This window comes from Pyricularia grisea (assembly GCF_004355905.1).
Source record: "Pyricularia grisea strain NI907 chromosome V map unlocalized Pyricularia_grisea_NI907_Scaffold_6, whole genome shotgun sequence".
In the NCBI taxonomy this organism is placed as follows: domain Eukaryota; kingdom Fungi; phylum Ascomycota; class Sordariomycetes; order Magnaporthales; family Pyriculariaceae; genus Pyricularia; species Pyricularia grisea.
In genome coordinates, this window is record NW_022156719.1 from 759,782 (window position 1) to 777,307 (window position 17,526).

Below are 17,526 nucleotides of genomic sequence, written 5' to 3' on the forward strand. Positions count from 1 at the left end.
GGAGGGAAAGAATAGAAGCTTGAGCTGCATGAGGATGGTTTACCTCGGCGCTTCCCGACGGCGCGGCATCTATGTCCACTTCTGTGTCCCCGTGGCACCTTTTGGTCGCGTCCGGGCGCGGAATGGTTTCCACCTCCAAAAGGGCCTCGCGGGCCAAGAAATAAATATCGTTCGAGTGCCAGTGGCCTGTGCAGGTTTGGTGCAAGGGGTAGCTTCGGCCTGCTCGGTGGCACAATAAGCTACAGTCAGCTCCTCCAGACATCAGCTGTAGATGCCTTGATGCCAATGCCTCTCGGACAATAAGGATTCCGAGCTTCCCTTGATAAGGTCTGATTCAAAATCCTCAAAAATCCTCTTCCTCCTTGAGACTCGCTCATTGAGGTAATTACTGTACTATGAGGAACCATCACCGAGGTCGACGATCCACTTCACAGTTTACGTCTTTGGAGATGTAACGGTACACGGGGAGGCTCAATGATGTCACCTTGGTTCGGTTTGCGACTCGCTGAGCCGCTAGCAAGGGATCGAGGAAGCTTTGAGCTTTACTTTGCTGTCAGCGGGCTACAAAGCCCTTTGTTGACAACAAAACAGCTGGAGTTTGACAGGTCGAAAGCAACTCTGGTCAAGAATCTTGTCGCAAACCTTACCAACCTTGATCGTGGGAGTGTGTGTATGTGCGTTGTGTTTGTCTGTGTGTGATGTTGCATCCCGGAACCTTTTTTTTAGAGGCAATTGATGCCGATTCAATCAACAATCAATCAATCAAAGCGATCAATCGATATTCCCACAAATAGAGCTCGGCTTTAGCAATCTTGCATCAATAAATTTTAGCTTTGATGGACGCCTTGTAGCCTGCCTAGTGCTTGTCTACCTACTTATCTTTTGGGTAGAAGTACCCATCAAAACCCATCATTGTCCGACCTGGCAGGTATGCGACAGGCAGGTCCATTGGAGCATCATGATCGACTCATGACGTCAGAGGGCTGGAGCTCTCCTCTTTCGATCTATCCAAGCATGTATGTAGCTGAGAAAGGTCATCATCATCATCATTGTAATTCGCAGCCTGTCTGAATAAAAAACAGTAGCCCCCGACAAAAGTAAAAAAAAGAGAGAAACGCCAGATATTTAATTGACGAATAAGAAAACTTGTTTTGTTCAACACCATTCTCTCATCCTTCAATCTACAGAAACATATCAAAAGATCAATACTGTCGATCACGGCGTTCACGAACCTCTACTTTTTTTGACCAAAGAAAACCACACACAAACATCAATATCAAATCTCAAATTAATACACACAATGTCGTCAAGGATCCTCGCCCGCACCCTGCGCGCCAGCACCACCTCTCCCGTCACGCTGCGAAGAAGCATGGCCACGACGCCCCAGCTCAGGCATAAGGAGACGTCCCGTAAGCCTCTTCAGCCCATCCATCCCTTACATAAACACGACATCAAAAACAACAGGCCCAAAGTTGTTGTCTCCCGACCATAATGTGAAGACACGGATGGAATCCAATATATCAGAAGAACGAGAAGAAGAAAATAAACCCTTACTTGACTAACACCAACCCCCCTTCACTGACAAGCAGACCACGACGAGAACCACGGCGAGGACGTGTCCCGCCACAAGGAGGACCTGCTCAACAAGCACAAGAACAACTCGGCCAACTGGAAGTCGGAGCTGGCTTCCAACAGCGAGGAGGCCGTTAAGGCCGACCGTGATGAGCACGGCAGCATCAAGGACCTCCAAGAGAAGACGAAGGGTCGGGCGGAGCAGGACAAGAAGGCCTAAATCGATCACACTTAATAGCGAATTGGAGTTGGATGGGGTTCTAATCATGTTGCGTGCGGACAGAGCAAGGAACACGTGGAAAAGGGACGAGAAAGAGAGAGTACATGCGTTGACCGGAGTTTTACCTTTTTTTGTTGTTGTTAGTCTTGCATGATCATCATGGCGTTTTCAGATGAGTAAAAAGAAAGGGTTTCATGGCACCAACGGACACAGGAGAAGCATTTACCCGTCCTTTCGTTTGAGTCCGCTACATGCCCAAGCTGTTAGGTAGACAGTATTGTTCACCTCGGCATCAAGTAAACAGGCCCAGAGCAGAAATTTCTGAAGTGTGAAGACTTCGATGTTCAGGTGGCATAAAAACACTAAACAAGGGTATATCAAACATAAAAACTGAGGGGATATGTCAAACCCCACGTCGTTGCTTCAAATAAATACCGAAACAAATGCCTCGCACAGTCCAGTCCTGCTCATTAAACTCTCCGCGTCATTCAGATAAATCAACTTCAGCCATGCCACATTATCTCTGACCTCTACCACGGCCTCGTCCTCCTCTAATGGCCCGACCACCACGTGGTCGTCCCCTTCCTCTTGTGGCTACTGATTTGGGCTTGACAACAGCTGGAATGCCCTCGTCATCATCACCACTTGCGGAGTCCGAGAGGGAAATGTTGTCCTCTACACCCTCCATGAAATCATCGAGGCTGTCGTCTTGATCAAGGTCCAAATCCCCAAGCCTGACCACCGTAGGACCGGAGTTTGCTTTGGTAACTGGCGCCTGATGGAGGTAGCGTAACTGAGATCCAGGAGGTCCAGGGCGTGGCGCCAAAACAGAAACAGAACTGGACGAGACTGACACAGAGGTGCTGGGCCTGCTTTCTGGCTCTTCCGCGGCCAGGACAAAGTCGTCATTATCACTTTCCTTGTCACTGTCCGGCTCCGGCTCCTGCTGTTGTTCTTCCGTAACACTATCGTTGTGACTTCTCTGCTCTGGTTGTTCGTGCTCCTGAGTCCTCTTAGGCCAACCCACAGACCCCCTCTTAACAGGCCTCGCAGCGCTTTCAAACTCAACAGGTGTGAGGGCATTAGCCTGCTGTGATGTTGGCGTATTCGCTCCTGACTGGGAAGAAGTCGTCGATGCCCGGCTGATAGCTTGCCTGCTCTTGGCAACCTTGAGCTTCTTTCCTCGGAGCGCTATTCGTTCCGCCATGGACATGTACTTAGGTGTGTCAGGGGACGGCGATCCTGATGCCGCGTCTTCTGTAGGCCGGATTTTACGGGGCCTGCCGCGTTTCCGCGGTCCAGGAGCTGCTTGTGGTCGACTAACGTCACCATCCGGTTGTTCAGCAGGTTGAGTGTCATCATCGTCTGCCGCACGATCCAATCCCTGACTGGCCAGCATCGACGTGCGAGATTTTCTTGGCTGGGGTGCAGTGGGTTCAGGCACGGCATCTGCCAGCCGGACCCGCTCCGATTGGCGTTTTGGTCGGCCGGGTCTGCCGCGTGGACGAGGTGGTTCTGCGCGGGCTGCAATGGGTGCAGGAGGCGGGGCCGGAACATCGCCCATGAAACCATCACCTTCACCGAGGAGAGTTCGCATAGCCTCGGCGGCGAGGTCTACGGGATCCGTGCCAGTAGTGTGATCTCCAGTAAAATCTACCTGTGACGGGAAGTCTTTCTTTGGTGCCGCTTCATAGACCTCGTTAAATTCTTCAAGGCCCTCGTCAGGCTCCACGTATGAGACCATCGGCTTTGCGTGTCGGAGAATAGGCTGATTCGGCTCGCCAGGAATCGGTGTGTTATTCGAGGGACCAGGTTCAGCTGCTTCTTCCGCGGCCACGTCTCCAGCTGGGGCAGTCTGAATATCGCCGCCTGCCAATAATGATGGGTCGACCATAGCGTTATATAACGCACTCGCCATGCTGTCGTTTCTGGATTTCTTCCTCCATGATTTGGGACCGCGGAAGTCTGGGTCATTGTCATCGTCTTTTTTGGCCTTCCGTTTAGCCTTTTGTAGCATTTTCTGCAAATATTCATTCTCCTCCTCTTGCTCAAGGGCGTCCAAGTCAGGGGCCTCGAAGTCATCGAACAAAATCCTATCAGGACCTTCTTGCTCGTAGTAACCCAGCCCGACCATGCGATCCCTGTCGCCGAGGGGGTCGGGGTAAGGCGTGCTATCAACTGCAGCACCCGTAACAAACATGTCGTCGGGCTCACCGTGTGCATCGATTGGATCTCCAGAGATACCGTCCTGTGCCATTCCTGGCTGACTATAGTTGTCCGTACCTAGAATAGCACTCTGATCGCCATAGCCAATTTGGACTGGTTGCTCTTGCTCTTGCGCCTCATTCTCTCCAGTGCCAGACATGGATGCGTCAACATCCTTACTGGTGTCGTCCTTGGCTTTTTCGGCATCTGCTTGCTCCTTGAGACGTTGCATGCGCTTGGAATTGTGGCTCCGGCTCTCTTCTCCGGTAGCTTTGAGCCAGGTCAGATTATGGACCCGGAAATCGACCAAAAGTTCTTTGCTGCGATCATCCGCAACACGCTTGGTGTCATGACCTAGTAGGGTTTTCTTCGGGGTATAGGGTGTCGTGCTGTTTGCCTTTCGGCACGAGCCACAGTTGCAGATCTTCAAGCATTTGGGACATTTCCAATTCTCTGTCCGCAAAACATCTTGTGGCATAAGGTCGAAAGCGCGGTAAAGCGTACCATAGCAATACGCCTCAGCACAACCGATGTTGGAGCAAAAGGCGAGACGAAAAGTGTTGTCCCTATGACAACAGACATGACAGCGGTAAGTCTCGCCTGCCTTCTTCTTGCGGCGGTTCTTCTTTTTCTTTACCGGCCGGCCCTCTCCGTCAATTTCAACATCCGACGGCTCCAAAGGTTCCGGCTGTTCCACTTTCGTAATGTCGTTGAAAGGGCGTCGTCGAAGCTGTTCCTGGCAGATCTGTGCCACTGATTTTCGGGCTGCCTTTTTTCTCATAATCTCAAGGGGAAGAGGTGAGTTGTTGATATCGATAAAGCCGTCATCCTGAATTATCATGGTTCGCCATTCCTCGTAATCTTGGACAAGGTCAGACCAGTTCCACTGCTCACACCAGTTCAATTTCGATACGCACACGCAGGAACGCCCCATGGCATAGCACTCCATGCATATGTCATACGTATCCTCATCGCCGGTGGTCAGCATCCTGATACAGTGTTTGCAAGTCAGGAAGCGGTTGAAGATGTTGCATCGGCAATAAGAACATGTGATGTTGGAGTCGAACTCGATGTATTCAACGTTGGCCTCTTTGGTGCCAAACATTTCATCCACCAAAATATCAGTGTACAGCGCAAAGAGCTTTTTGAAGTCCAGCATCATTTGCTTCGACCTTGCCGAGTTTTTGACCAAGTCGTGGCCATAACCCAACATCCCAATATCAGCATTGTCATCCATGCTCTGGATATCTTTGTAGTATTTCTTCAGAGCGTAGTAGATAATGGCCTTGTTCTTGTACTGCTCATCACGGCAGACAAGCCTCGCCTTGGGTAAAGCCTCGTGAATGGCAAGCTCAAGTGTTTCAACAGTGGTACGGTTCCAAGCTACCTTAATGGTGCGGGTGCCTCGATTCCAGACTTGATGAGGTGCCAAAGGAGGAATCAGGAGGAAATCCCCGGGCTTTTGCTCGACGATATAGACGGGGAAGCTAGCCTTCTTCCAAGCATTTATCTGGGCAAAATGTTTCTCGATCTCAATGTCGTGGCCCAACATGGAGAGAAAGTACTCCTTCACGACCTCACGATCCTTGGTCTCAGTCATAAACCAGATGGAACTTCCTGGCTTCTCTCCGTTGTCGCCACCCGAAGCTTCGATCATGATATTCTGGCCCAAACTGCCACACATTTCACGATGAGCAGGGGTATACGTACCCTCATGGCCAATGTAGCACATCAGATTTTGGGCACGCATCTCCTCAGGCAGACAGCTCATAAGATCACCGGCAGGTGCGCAGCCAGTCTCCCCAAACGAATCCATATCAATCTCGTTACCCCGCTTATCGATATTATCGTTCATGTAAAAAACGTTGGGTGGTAGGATCTTGCGTAGTCGTTCATGCCATTCTGGGGGACAATCAATATCCTTGAGGTAGAGCCGCTGTCTTCTTTCCTCGCGGAAGTTCGAAGGTGTCCACTGGTTGGTGAGCTGAGGCATGGAGCGGAGATAGTGGCCGATGGTCATGCGCATGTCGGTCTGGCCACCAATGTCACGCACCGGCTCCTCTTTCTTGTCGTAGGCACTTTCGAGCCATCGTGCGCTGAAGAGGGACGGATCGAGCCTATCGTTCCAGCCCTCTATGACAAGCGGCTTTCCGCCATGGATGACGTGGAGCAGTACGAGCTTCTCGAAACCTTGGGGCCCGAATCGGTTTATTTTAGATGCGGGAATCCTGACGACCCAGTTGAAGTTTGGAGTGCTTTCAACAAGAGACTCAAGATCGAGGTCCGGTGGGATCGGGTCGAACTTGGCCTGGGGGTGCATAGCACTGGGCATCGTGATGGTCGTCGGTACGCAGTATGACTTGACAATTAGATCAGATTAGGGGCAACTGAATGCGCCAAATTGCGCTACCTCAGCTGGATGGCATGCATCACACTCTGAAGTTCCTCAGTTGATAGCGAGGTGTACTGCAATGACCATGGGTTGCTGGAAATAAACTGAGCCCATAGTGATTCGCTGATTGCAGGCGGGAAAAGAATAATCGTCAAGTCTCTACCTTAAGACGCGCAAAAGTTGAAGCACGCAGGCGCGACTTGGGCCAATGCGGAGAAGCTAATTGAAGTGGGTCAGCCAATTAACAAGCTTGATGGGCTCCACCAAGTTAATCTTCAAGCAGCTACTACGTAAAAGCCAAATGAAGCCCCACTTTTACCCTTGTTGGGCAAACTCGATCTGGAGAAGCAGATCTGATCCAACATGGAATTTCAGCTGAATTTCATATCCTTTGACTAGCCCAGCATCTGAGTCTAGGAAGGTTGAGAACGCAAGGTCAGTGTCAAGTTTATAGTTCAGTACCAAGACTCGAAATATTAAACTGACTGGATTCTTATAGCAACTCGGGGCATCAATCATGGCATCAAATATTGTGTCCAGACAGCTCCGGGTAGCTTCCTGCCCCTTGGCAACCATCAACGTAACTGCGCGCATGGTACCAAGGCGGGTCTCATGGCAGCCTGTACTCTCGATACGGACTACACCCACTTATGGTCACCAAAGGCTGCCATATCATGCCACAAAACGGGCTCTCGCTCAGAAGCAGTTGGCACTGTTTGACAACAACATCAAGCCGTCAGGAGAGCAGGCATTTCCATCTCCTCACCCACCCGTCGTCTACACCCCTCCCAAGTCCCTCTCCTTCCTCCCAAAGTCCTGGATCCCCTATGCCGAGCTGATGCGCCTCGACAAGCCGATCGGGACCTACTACCTTTTCTTCCCCTGCCTCTTCTCCACCCTCATGGCCGCGCCCCTCGCCACGCCCATGGCGTCCCCGGCATCCGTCCTGGGCACCACGGCCCTCTTCTTCACCGGCGCTCTCATCATGCGCGGCGCCGGCTGCACCATCAATGACCTCTGGGACCGCAACCTGGACCCGCACGTCGAGCGCACGCGCCTGCGGCCCATCGCCCGCGGCGCCGTCACCCCCTTTAAGGCGGTGGCGTTCACCGGTGTCCAGCTGCTGACGGGCCTGGCCGTGCTGCTGCAGTTCCCCGTCTCGTGCTTATTCTACGGCATCCCTAGTCTCGTGCTCGTCACCCTCTACCCGCTCGCCAAGCGCGTCACCTACTACCCTCAGGCCGTGCTCGGCCTGACCTTCTCCTGGGGCGCCATCATGGGGTTCCCGGCCCTGGGCGTCGACCTGCTCGCCAACGAGTGGGCTCTTGCCTCGGCCGCGCTGCTGTACTCGTCTAACATTGCCTGGACCGTGCTGTACGACATGATCTACGCCCACATGGACGCCAAGGACGACGTCAAGGCCGGCATCAAGAGCATCGCGCTCAAGCACTTCCACGAGACCAAGGAGGTACTCGCCGGGCTTGCCGCTGCCCACACCATACTGTTGACGTGCGCCGGCATGGCCGCCGATGCAGGCCCTGCCTTTTTCATCCTCGGCTGCGGAGGTGGGTACTTCACGCTGACCACCATGATCAAAAGGGTGAATTTGAAAAACCCCAAGGATTGCTGGCATTGGTTCATAAGGGGTTGCGGCTGGACTGGTGGTGCGATTTCGTTAGGTCTCTTTGTCGATTACTGCTTGAGGTATCGAGAGGACCAGAAGCTCAGAGAAGAGCAAGCTGCGACGAGAGAAAGGCTCATGGCTGCATAAACCGTCCTTGAGATTCCCATGTAACAATATGTGTACTGACCTCTTGGAAGAGGCACGCTGTGCAAAATATGTAGAACATACCCCATATAGATAAAAGTCAAGATATACTCACGCACAACACAGACACCTACCAAATCATATTTCGTTGTCCCATATCACATTCATTGCATCATAGACTTTTTTGTTTTGTTCAAATTTAGAGTCCATTCGTGAGGCAACGTTAAGAGCGCCGATAGGAAAAGCCCGGCGGTGCAAAGTCCCTCTTCATCTTCTTCTATTCGTTGATCATGCGTCGACGACCCCAGAAGGGAATTGTTGTTGGAAAAAATCGACCTTTGCCCGTTAAACCCGGTGTTCAATGCAAACACAATCAAAAAAGATATGACTCCTCGTGCCAGACCAAATGATGACCCTTTTTGTTCCTGTGCGTGAAATAAAAGCACCCATACGCAACCAAACGCCTGAAGCTGTCTAAGACCTGGGCTTCTCCTTCTTCTCCTTCCACAAAGCCAACAGACCGACACCCGAAACCTTGACGACCTTGAAGCGCACACCGGGGATATCACCCTTGGCCTTGCCCTTGCGACCGAAACCGGCCAGGAGGACCTCGTCGTTCTCGTCGACGAAGTTCAAGCAACCGTCGTTGGGGACTATAAATTGTGTTAATTCACAGGTTAGTTGACTTATTTCACAACAGTTTGGCCGCCACAGAAGACCATCATCCAGCATTTCAACACTTGGGCACAAAATGGGAGTTTCCATACCGAAAGCAGTAACCTTCTTGCCGTTCTTGATGAGCTGAACCCTGACACACTTCCTGATTGCAGAGTTGGGCTGCTTGGCCTCAACACCGACCTTCTCCAAAACGATTCCCTTGGCGTGGGACGAGCCACCGAACGGCGACGACTTGAAGGCGGTACCCAGGGCACGCTTCTTGTAGGCAAGATCGGCCCAGCGCTGCTCACGGCGGTTGTTCCGGAGCTTGCGCGCGGCGTTGAGTCCTCTAGGCTTTCCTTTACCCATGATTGCTGTCGACGGGTGGTGCTAATGTCAGTGAGATGTTCCTCTTTTGTCGATTGACGGTTTTCGGTTCGGGGATGGCTATTTTTTTTTTGGTCGTTCTTGTTCGTTGGGAACGGGTCGTCCGAGAATTCGAATGCTGATGGTGGTTTCGATGATTAAACAGGAACAAGAGGGAAACTCACCGATTTATGTGGTGATCGCGGCTGATGGGTTGTTTGATGTTGTCGGCGGGGAGTTGGTCGGTCGTCGAAAGTTCACTTTTTCCAGACAGCAGCTGGCTTGTCCCACCGGGGAGAAATCGCAGAGGGTTTTGCGGCCCTAGGCGTGACAAGCTAAGGCCTAGATCAGGTGACTTGGTGGCATGAGGAAGTGGGGCAGAATGGCCACTGGCCTCTTTAGATGCATTCATTCACCAATTCTCGATACATGCATTTTCACCCCCTGGCCCTCAAGTCCCAGTCCCCACCTTTGATGGGGCTAGCCTAGCGATAGCGACTTCCGCATTGCCGCAACCGTCATTTCTTTTAGAGGACAAAGGGGTGGTCTTGGTGCCAAAAGTCTCACCGGGTTCTTTGCAGGTTGCGTGGCTGTCTGTTACGGGTTTACTGGCATTTGAATCTATGGTCAAAATGTAGACATGTCTCATCTACTACAAGGCAATGGAAAAGGCAAAGGCCGCGATTCTCAATCAAATATATTCCTTCAGACATCACCTGCAGCAGCAAATGCATCACCGTCAATATCTGGAGGCGGTGGTCCGCTGGGATCCTCAGTCGGGATGAGCCCTCCTACCGGCCGCAATAACACTCACCGTGTACCGGAGCCGACATCTCCAGGCTTCGAAGAGAACCGTCGTGGTCAATTCGGCGGCCTGGGCAACATACCACTTCCCCTCAAGATGAGGCAGGAGTCGACTCGCGCGACCGATAGGACGGACGCGCTGTGGGCCGAGATGCAGGCCACGCTCGAGGAGGTTGAGCTGTCGGCCAGTGGAGGCACTCGCGTCTTCGGCCCGGATCACGACCGCAAGCTGGCCGAACTTCGTGCTGCGCAGATCGCTCTGGCTCAGGCTTGGGCGCGGTCAGAGGCGGATGAGGCAATCGAGGACAATTTGCACCAGCGCCAGCAGCGTGGAGGGGGGTCTTCGAAGCTTGGCGCTGAAGGCAGTGCTGGTACGGCGGCAGAGACCGAGCGGCTTGGGGCCAAGATGGAAGAGGAAACCGAGCTCGACATCCTACTTGCACGACAGCGGCGAGAGGCTAACGATCGGTACTTTTCGAGAGTCAACCAGGGCGTCCTGGATGTCGTGGCAAAACTAGACGAAGTCGCTCGCGCAATGAGGGAGGTTGAGCAGGAGAGCAAGGACATTTGGGATGGCGGTGAAGGTGATCACGATAGCAACCACGATCAGACAAGCATGGCGAGTCAGAGGACTTGAAGGTGCTCTAAATAAAGGATCCTGCATCACAGATACATTTTACTTACTCTTTGCGGCTGCTCAAAGTACATAAATAATTAAGTGGGATCGAACAAATTTATTTACTTTAGAAATGTACCAGTACTGTGGGATGTTTTCAGGTACTTAGCCATACAGCAAGGCACCTTTGCGCAGATCAACGCTGCTACTCGAATATTCCTCTAATGCCGCATGACAATTCGACGACACATTGATGCTTTAAATGTAGACCCCCATCGGACAAATGAGTTAGATTTTACAGGTATCCTGCAGCAATTAGGCTTCAAATCGGCCTACTTATGTCGGAGTTCCGTTCTCGACCTATAAGTATGGCGAAGCTTCTAGCAAAGAAAAAAAAAAAGGAAGGCAGGCAGTCATGTACACAGTACAACTGTCCATTCCGCCCCCGCTTTGTCAGGCACCCGCGTCATTTCCCCAGAGTCAAGGTTGTTCCCTCTATCTCTAGTTCTAAGAGTAGCCCCCTGCCCCACTCACATGTTAGTGCCACTGACCCTGCACCCTCATCATCTACCCGACGCTCCGTCCGTCACGACAACTTCAATCAACGCTACCGTTTACCTACCTACCTATCTAAGCCACTTGCATAAGGTAAACTTTAGCTGGATTGAGATAAATAACCTCTACGACCCATCAACTAGCACCCCCGAACCTTCGTCACTATCGCTCAAAAGTCCACTCAATTCCGGCAAAATGAAGCTCTCTGCATACGTTATCGCTGCATTGACACTGGTCTCAACCGGCCTGGCGGTTGAGGTCAAGAAGCAAGTCATCGTCACATACCCTTCCGACACCCCGGACTCTGTTATACAGGCGGCGAAGGACAAGATCACAGAGTCCGGCGGCGTCGTCACTCACTCCTACGACATCATCAAGTACGTATCAAAGGGAACCTTTTGACGATTACAACCAGGGAGACTGCTGCCTTACTAACGATTCTTGCGTTTGCGGTTACAGGGGCTTCTCCGCGACGGTCGGCGAGTCGATGCTGAATAGCATGTCGACCGAGGACGCTCAATACAAGCCTACCGTTGAGGAGGAGCAGATTCTGTCAATTTATGGCGATGCCTGAGCGGGAGGAGCATTACACTTTGACAGTACGAGGCGCATATACGGTAAACACTGAACGGTGTTCTCGAATTGCGACATGTCTTGGCTCGAGCATGTCGACATATTTCTTTGGCGACACTGAAGAGATAAACAAACGGACTAGTCTTTTGGAAGAAGCATTGTTATTATGGAAACAGAACATAAGGGTTGAGTTGGCGTTTTCGGAAACTGGCGCAAAATCATGTGGTGTTAAAGCGTCGTCCGCTTGGCTCGATTGATGTCGAAGACTGGCGCTCCTGGCACTTTTCTTTTTAGATTCAAACGGTAGTAATTATTTGGGACACGGCTGTTCCTCTGCCTTTGCTTTGGTGATCGACCGAATTAACGTACTGTATCCGTAAACGCACGATGGCTGATCGACATCTCACACGCAAGGCCCACGTTGTATCCACCATATGTCCGACATATTCGATTGGTTTTGCTAAATCTTAGTGCCTAAAGTATCTTCGTTGCGTAAGTGTGATAGGAGTGGTTATTCTTGGCTGAAGAAAAAAGATTACATTTGAGCATTGCAAAAACTATTATAGACCTTGAGGGGGGCTTTATTTTTACTTTTTTCCCCCTCTTTTCTTTTCTCTGGTGAGTGTGTACAGTGAAGCGATGCCAACACATCCAGCCAGCTGATCTGCACTCGCACGATACTATCTGCCACGCGAGATAGGTTGAAGAAGTATGCATTCACATCATTTGGGTTGGTTCTCTGATCCCCAGCAACCTAGATTGCTAGCTACCACGCTACCTTCGGCTAAGGGATATATCTCAAAAGACCTAGCGAGTATCATAATCAGCTAGACTTTGTCAAATCACCCACAAGTGCTCAAAGGAGGATGGGGCATTAAGGCCGTCTAGGTTGTGCATACCTACTTACCAAGCTGATGAAACAACGGGCAGTAAAGGACTCTAAACCACCTAGATTACAGATAATGGTAATCGCATAACACACAATGCGTACTAACTGCAGTACAGTAGGGAGGACAGGATAATGCACAGACGGGTGAACAATGGACGACCCCGCTCTTCCAAGGGAACTAGAACTAGTCTTCGGAAGAATTGGAATCGCTCGCTGAGCTGAAGAATCGATCAGCAATACGAAGAATCGAATTTCAAATCGCGAAGAGACTTTCCTGCTTATACGTATTAGGATTCGTGAGTATCTGCGTCTTAATCATGTCTCGGTCCAGAATCTTTACGGTATCTCGCATTCGGCAGTTGACGAAGCAGGAACCCTGACCCCTCCCACTTGTCTGGTTGCCGTCGGGTGTGTCCCCCAACCAGAACCCTGCAGGGTCTTTTTCCACTGGCATTACGGGTCTTTTAGACACTTGGCTAGGCGCGTCATAGGCCGTTGAACTCCACCAAAAATGTGCATCCACTGCATCGGTGGAACGTCGGATGCCCCAGACGGTCGAGCCGGTCTTGATAGGCCCAAATGTGACCTAAAAGTCACCGAAGCTCCTGCTGTGCTACAGCAAGGTCTTGGGCTGCACCAGCACAAGCTGGGTACCTATTATTGTTTTGGCACTCTTTCAAAGCAATGATGCATAAAAAATAGAAACACAAAGAAAACCGAAGCCAGTTGCCACGATTCAATTGTTCTCGACAAAAGAAACAAAAGAAGACAACGAGCCGCCTACGACAATGAACCGGCAGACTACACCCTTTATCAATGGAATGCGCGACTGCCGACCCTGATATTCCGCCGCTTTAAAGACCTGAGGGAGATCCCTCGACGCGCCCTACTCCTCGTCCCGTTCTCGACCGGCATCTCTTGTATTCGGTTTATATCCTCTCAAAAACGAAACATACATCTATACCCTCCTCTAGACTAGACTGCCACACCGGTTTTTTTTTTTCATTTGTTTTCTTCTCTTCGAAATGGAATCACCAACGATTGCGCCGCCAGACGCACTGGCGGATGCACCCTCAAAGGGAAACGCTCCCACAAAAGCTCAGATAAAGCAGTCGATGTTCATCAAGTGTTTGAATGGCTTCCAGCTCGAAAACAAGATCGAGAGCCTCGAGCAGCTCGACGATGGCATCGTCTTCTCCGAGATCCTGCGGGACTTGGACCCAGAGATCTCATTACCTACACTAACGAAACCCGCGGTCAAATGGGTTGACAAGACGGCAAATCTTGAGGCCGTGTTTAAAGCTCTGGACAAATATCTATACGGAATGCCCGACCTCGAATGGCTAGCTCGCTCGTACGATCCGCGAAAGATTGCCAGGAATTTTGAGGATGTCAACGGTCTCTGCGAAGTTGCTACAGTCATTATTTATGCTTCCGTCAAGGGACCCCACGTTGGGAGGCTGGTGCCTGCCATGCGGGCGAACATGTCAGAGACGGAGTCTGCATTACTGATGCAGATTCTCGAGGCAAAGGACAAGGAGAACAGAGCTATGGCTTCCTCAAACAAGGCTGCTGCTGCGCCCAAAAAATCACTCGACACGACTGATTCAACTCGTGATCTCGAGTTGCAGATGGAAGAGGATCGAGCAAGAATGCTCATGTTGCAAAAGCAGAACGCAGATCTGAATACGCGGCTGGATCATGCCCAGCTAGCCTGCGAGGATCTGAAAGATCGCAATGCTGCTCTTCTCGGCGAGCTGGATGATGCGCGCAAGTCTCAGTCTGGTAACGCAGATGCCCGTATCAAGTACCTTGAGAACCACATTCGGGAACTTGACGAGCTCATTGCTACCCAGGAGATGACGATAAGCGAGGACAAGGAGGCACTTGCTCGGTGCAGGAACGAAATAGCTCAGCTCTCCAAGACGGCAGAAAAGGCGCAATCTCTAGAGGATGAAGTCAAGGTACTGACGAACGAGAACGCCGAACTATCCAAGAAGGCCAACGTTGCTGCGAGGTACAAGGATAAGCTCGAGAGATTAAAACACTCCGAGAAGGATATCGAGACCCTCAACTATGTGATATCAGGGTTGGAGGACAAGGTGAAAATACTCGAGAAGGAGCAACTTCGAGCGGAGGCGCAGGAAAAGATCATCGGCAACTACCGCGAATGGCAGCAACGGCACGAGACGGACCTCAACGATATGCGCGAGCAGAAGAACATGCTTGCTGACCAACTGGCTCATCGGACCCAAGAACTTCAGCGCTTGCTTGACCAAAGAGCTCTCGATGAGTCGCTGATCAATGAACTGAGAGAGCAGATTGCGGGCACCGGCGACGTACCTTCATCACCAAGCCCAGAACCCGGAGCGCAGCGAGATGAGTCGCAGCACGAGGTTGCAGCTCTCAAGTTGGAGATTCAAAAGATCAAGGCAGAGAACAACTTGCTACGGAACAACATGGGCATAGCATCTGCCACGGATCAGCTGCGAGCAGAACTCGAGGCATCAAGGCGAAATGAAGCTAGGCTCACAGATAAGCTGCATGAAGTGCGCAAGGACTACGCCTTAGCTCAAGATCAGCTTCAGGGGCTACTCAACAACACAACCGACGAAGGGTATGTTCGCATCATGGACAAGGCAAATGATCCGCTATTTCTCATTAACCTCGATGCTAATGAATACAGGAGCCAACTCTTCCGCGACTTACAACGGACCATGTTCCAGTCGCGCCAAGATCGGGACAAGGCTCAGGAGCAGGCCCTAAAGCTCGAGGCCGAAGTCAAGGACAGGGACCGCGAGCTCCTGGCCCTCAAGACGGACTGTATGCTGCTCTACCATCCCGCGTACCGGGGTAGCAAATTGACTAACCTCAATCACCATTTTGCAGACAAGGTTGCTACCCAGAGTTCGGTCGATGCGCTCGAGGAACTCAAAAAGACCGACCAGCTCATCTCGAACTCGTTGCGTGACGAGCTCGACAGCCTGCGTACTGCATTTGACTCGCTCAAGCTTGACACACAGGAGCAGCAAAAGCAGCTCATCGAGGCGCTCGTATCGCGCGAAAAGCTGCGCAAGGAACTCGAGGATGCCGGCAATGGCGCACAACAACCTGCTGCCGAGGGTCTGGCTGGTCTGGACCGGGACGCCAGCAACGAGCTGATGCAGAAGCAGGCTGAGAAGCTTGAGAAACTCAAGGAGAAGTGCCAGTCACTGCTTACGGTAAGTAATAATACCAACCCTGGTTGTATCAGGGCTTCACAAGAAGCCACCATAGATGCTTTGACTTGTCCTCCCAACACCATATCTAGCAGCTCGTCGATCAAAGCAAGTGTTATTGGGTGGCTCCCTTCTTCAAACTGCCAAGTATCACAACCAAGCGGTTGGAGGAAGAGCGAGGCCAACCTGCATCTTGATACTGAAAAGAGCAATCGTCGGATGTCCGAGAACACTCTTTGCTCGGAAAAGGGCTGGCTCAAGACATTCAGCCTCGGCAACAAGTCCGCAGTGTCGATGGTGTAGCTGTTTGTGAGTAGTGACTGACCAGGAAAAAAATTATTTTGTGCAGCAACTACAAAAGAACGAACAAGAGCGGTATGAGTTGCAACGACGACTTAAGGCAGCCGAAGGCGGCGAAGCATACGCTTCCCTCAAGGTAAGTCTATTCTTTGTAGTATTTCATATGTGGCTATATAGCAATTGCAATTTATTCTGTAATTTTTTATACTCCCTCTTCCTATTGTCATACTGTGGATATTTCACTCATGGAAACTTGACGCTTGATCAGGCCACTACCGACCAGATAATCAAGAACCTCCAGCGTGAGAACGCGATGATCTCAACGGCGTGGTACGATCTCACCAGCCGACTGCAAAGCAACCATGTTGTTCTGCAGAGGAGGCAGGACATGCCCAAGAGCTGGTTGAACAAGCAGAGGCAGATGGTCAACGGTAAGTTTTGGCCATTTTCATAGATTTTACCTTTCTTCAATAATCTGGGCTGACCCCGGTGCTTTGACACACAGCAACACCAAGAAGATAGGAGCTTCAAGGTGTGTAGGTATACCTGAACTCTCTGCTGCCGCATATGTACAAGCTGGCCCTCAGAGGCCTGGCGCTACGCATAAATAGACTGCAGACTGGCATCGCGGCCAGATGTCACCTTGACGGGGACACTGCGGTTCCCGTCTTTGTCTTTTTGGAGCGAAGACCACTCAACTACAACAACCAGGACGCCAGCTTTTTTTCCTACGAGGAGAGTGATCACAAGCTCAATTAGGCTTTGATAACAACGGTTTGGTGATTTTTTCGGTCTTTTTTAGAATTTAATTTTTTTCTTCTTGGATTCCTCAGTACCTGGGAGGTTATAGAAGCTTGCATGTTCTGGAGCGAAGCATTATGTCCTTTTTGCGTCTCCTTGTTTATTCCTTATACTGGGGGAAGGTCTTTTTTTTTATCTTATACCAACCTCTGGATAGTTACCCGAGCTTTGTCTGCAGAGTTTGGATTTTCTTTGCCTGTTTTTTTTCCACCTCAGAGAAATTTCTCAATATAAACAGTACCTTTGGATAGTGTCTCTGGGAGGCAATATTCTTGGGCCCCTGACTTTTGACAAAAGTCTCTTCTCCAGCCAAACGTGTCTACTGCCATCTTGATATATACCCTCCTCTCCAAAGCGCAGAATTATTTTAATCGGCAGGGCTAGAAAGAAGAAACAGTATCTCGCGTGCAGTCTAGCTTCTCCAGCACAGTTATGTGACGAGGAGGATGATGCACCACGTCTCACCTCAGCTACTTTGGCACGAACGCGCGGAAGCGGCGGGTCGGGGTCCAGAGCTGGGAGACCCGAGTGCAAATCCTCAAAGGGCTTTTTTTTTTTTTTTTTTTTTTTTTTTTTTTTTTTTTTCCCAA

The 17,526-nt window shown here is 50.9% G+C and overlaps 7 protein-coding genes across 7 annotated transcripts; 5 read left to right on the top strand and 2 right to left on the bottom strand.

Annotated features, from left to right (window-relative positions):
- The first annotated feature begins 1,087 nt into the window (after window positions 1-1,087).
- PgNI_08173 (uncharacterized protein) lies at window positions 1,088-2,048 on the top strand. Its single transcript, XM_031128172.1, has 2 exons — window positions 1,088-1,409; window positions 1,590-2,048. The coding sequence occupies exons 1-2, from the start codon at window positions 1,301-1,303 to the stop codon at window positions 1,790-1,792; spliced, it is 312 nt and encodes a 103-aa protein (XP_030978456.1). The 5' UTR covers window positions 1,088-1,300; the 3' UTR covers window positions 1,793-2,048.
- A 261-nt stretch (window positions 2,049-2,309) lies between these two features.
- PgNI_08174 (uncharacterized protein) lies at window positions 2,310-6,329 on the bottom strand (the record flags this gene model as incomplete). Its single annotated transcript, XM_031128173.1, has 1 exon — window positions 2,310-6,329. The coding sequence occupies one exon, from the start codon at window positions 6,327-6,329 to the stop codon at window positions 2,310-2,312; it is 4,020 nt and encodes a 1,339-aa protein (XP_030978870.1).
- A 577-nt stretch (window positions 6,330-6,906) lies between these two features.
- On the top strand, window positions 6,907-8,160 carry PgNI_08175 (uncharacterized protein; the record flags this gene model as incomplete). The annotated part of the gene is made up of 1 exon (XM_031128174.1): window positions 6,907-8,160. One exon carries the CDS (start codon window positions 6,907-6,909, stop codon window positions 8,158-8,160), a length of 1,254 nt encoding a protein of 417 aa, XP_030978461.1.
- A 153-nt stretch (window positions 8,161-8,313) lies between these two features.
- PgNI_08176 (uncharacterized protein) lies at window positions 8,314-9,453 on the bottom strand. The gene is made up of 3 exons (XM_031128175.1): window positions 9,366-9,453; window positions 8,925-9,188; window positions 8,314-8,810 (listed from the first exon to the last, which is right to left on the bottom strand). The coding sequence occupies exons 2-3, from the start codon at window positions 9,181-9,183 to the stop codon at window positions 8,632-8,634; spliced, it is 438 nt and encodes a 145-aa protein (XP_030978460.1). The 5' UTR covers window positions 9,184-9,188; window positions 9,366-9,453; the 3' UTR covers window positions 8,314-8,631.
- A 367-nt stretch (window positions 9,454-9,820) lies between these two features.
- On the top strand, window positions 9,821-10,621 carry PgNI_08177 (uncharacterized protein; the record flags this gene model as incomplete). The annotated part of the gene is made up of 1 exon (XM_031128176.1): window positions 9,821-10,621. The coding sequence occupies one exon, from the start codon at window positions 9,821-9,823 to the stop codon at window positions 10,619-10,621; it is 801 nt and encodes a 266-aa protein (XP_030978459.1).
- Window positions 10,622-11,127: 506 nt separating this feature from the next.
- PgNI_08178 (uncharacterized protein) lies at window positions 11,128-12,070 on the top strand. The gene is made up of 2 exons (XM_031128177.1): window positions 11,128-11,532; window positions 11,615-12,070. The coding sequence occupies exons 1-2, from the start codon at window positions 11,135-11,137 to the stop codon at window positions 11,727-11,729; spliced, it is 513 nt and encodes a 170-aa protein (XP_030978868.1). The 5' UTR covers window positions 11,128-11,134; the 3' UTR covers window positions 11,730-12,070.
- Window positions 12,071-13,188: 1,118 nt separating this feature from the next.
- PgNI_08179 (uncharacterized protein) lies at window positions 13,189-16,894 on the top strand (the record flags this gene model as incomplete). Its single annotated transcript, XM_031128178.1, has 7 exons — window positions 13,189-15,234; window positions 15,304-15,440; window positions 15,507-15,838; window positions 16,185-16,271; window positions 16,404-16,566; window positions 16,651-16,675; window positions 16,747-16,894. Exons 1-7 carry the CDS (start codon window positions 13,643-13,645, stop codon window positions 16,892-16,894), a joined length of 2,484 nt encoding a protein of 827 aa, XP_030978455.1. The 5' UTR covers window positions 13,189-13,642.
- Window positions 16,895-17,526: the final 632 nt, after the last annotated feature.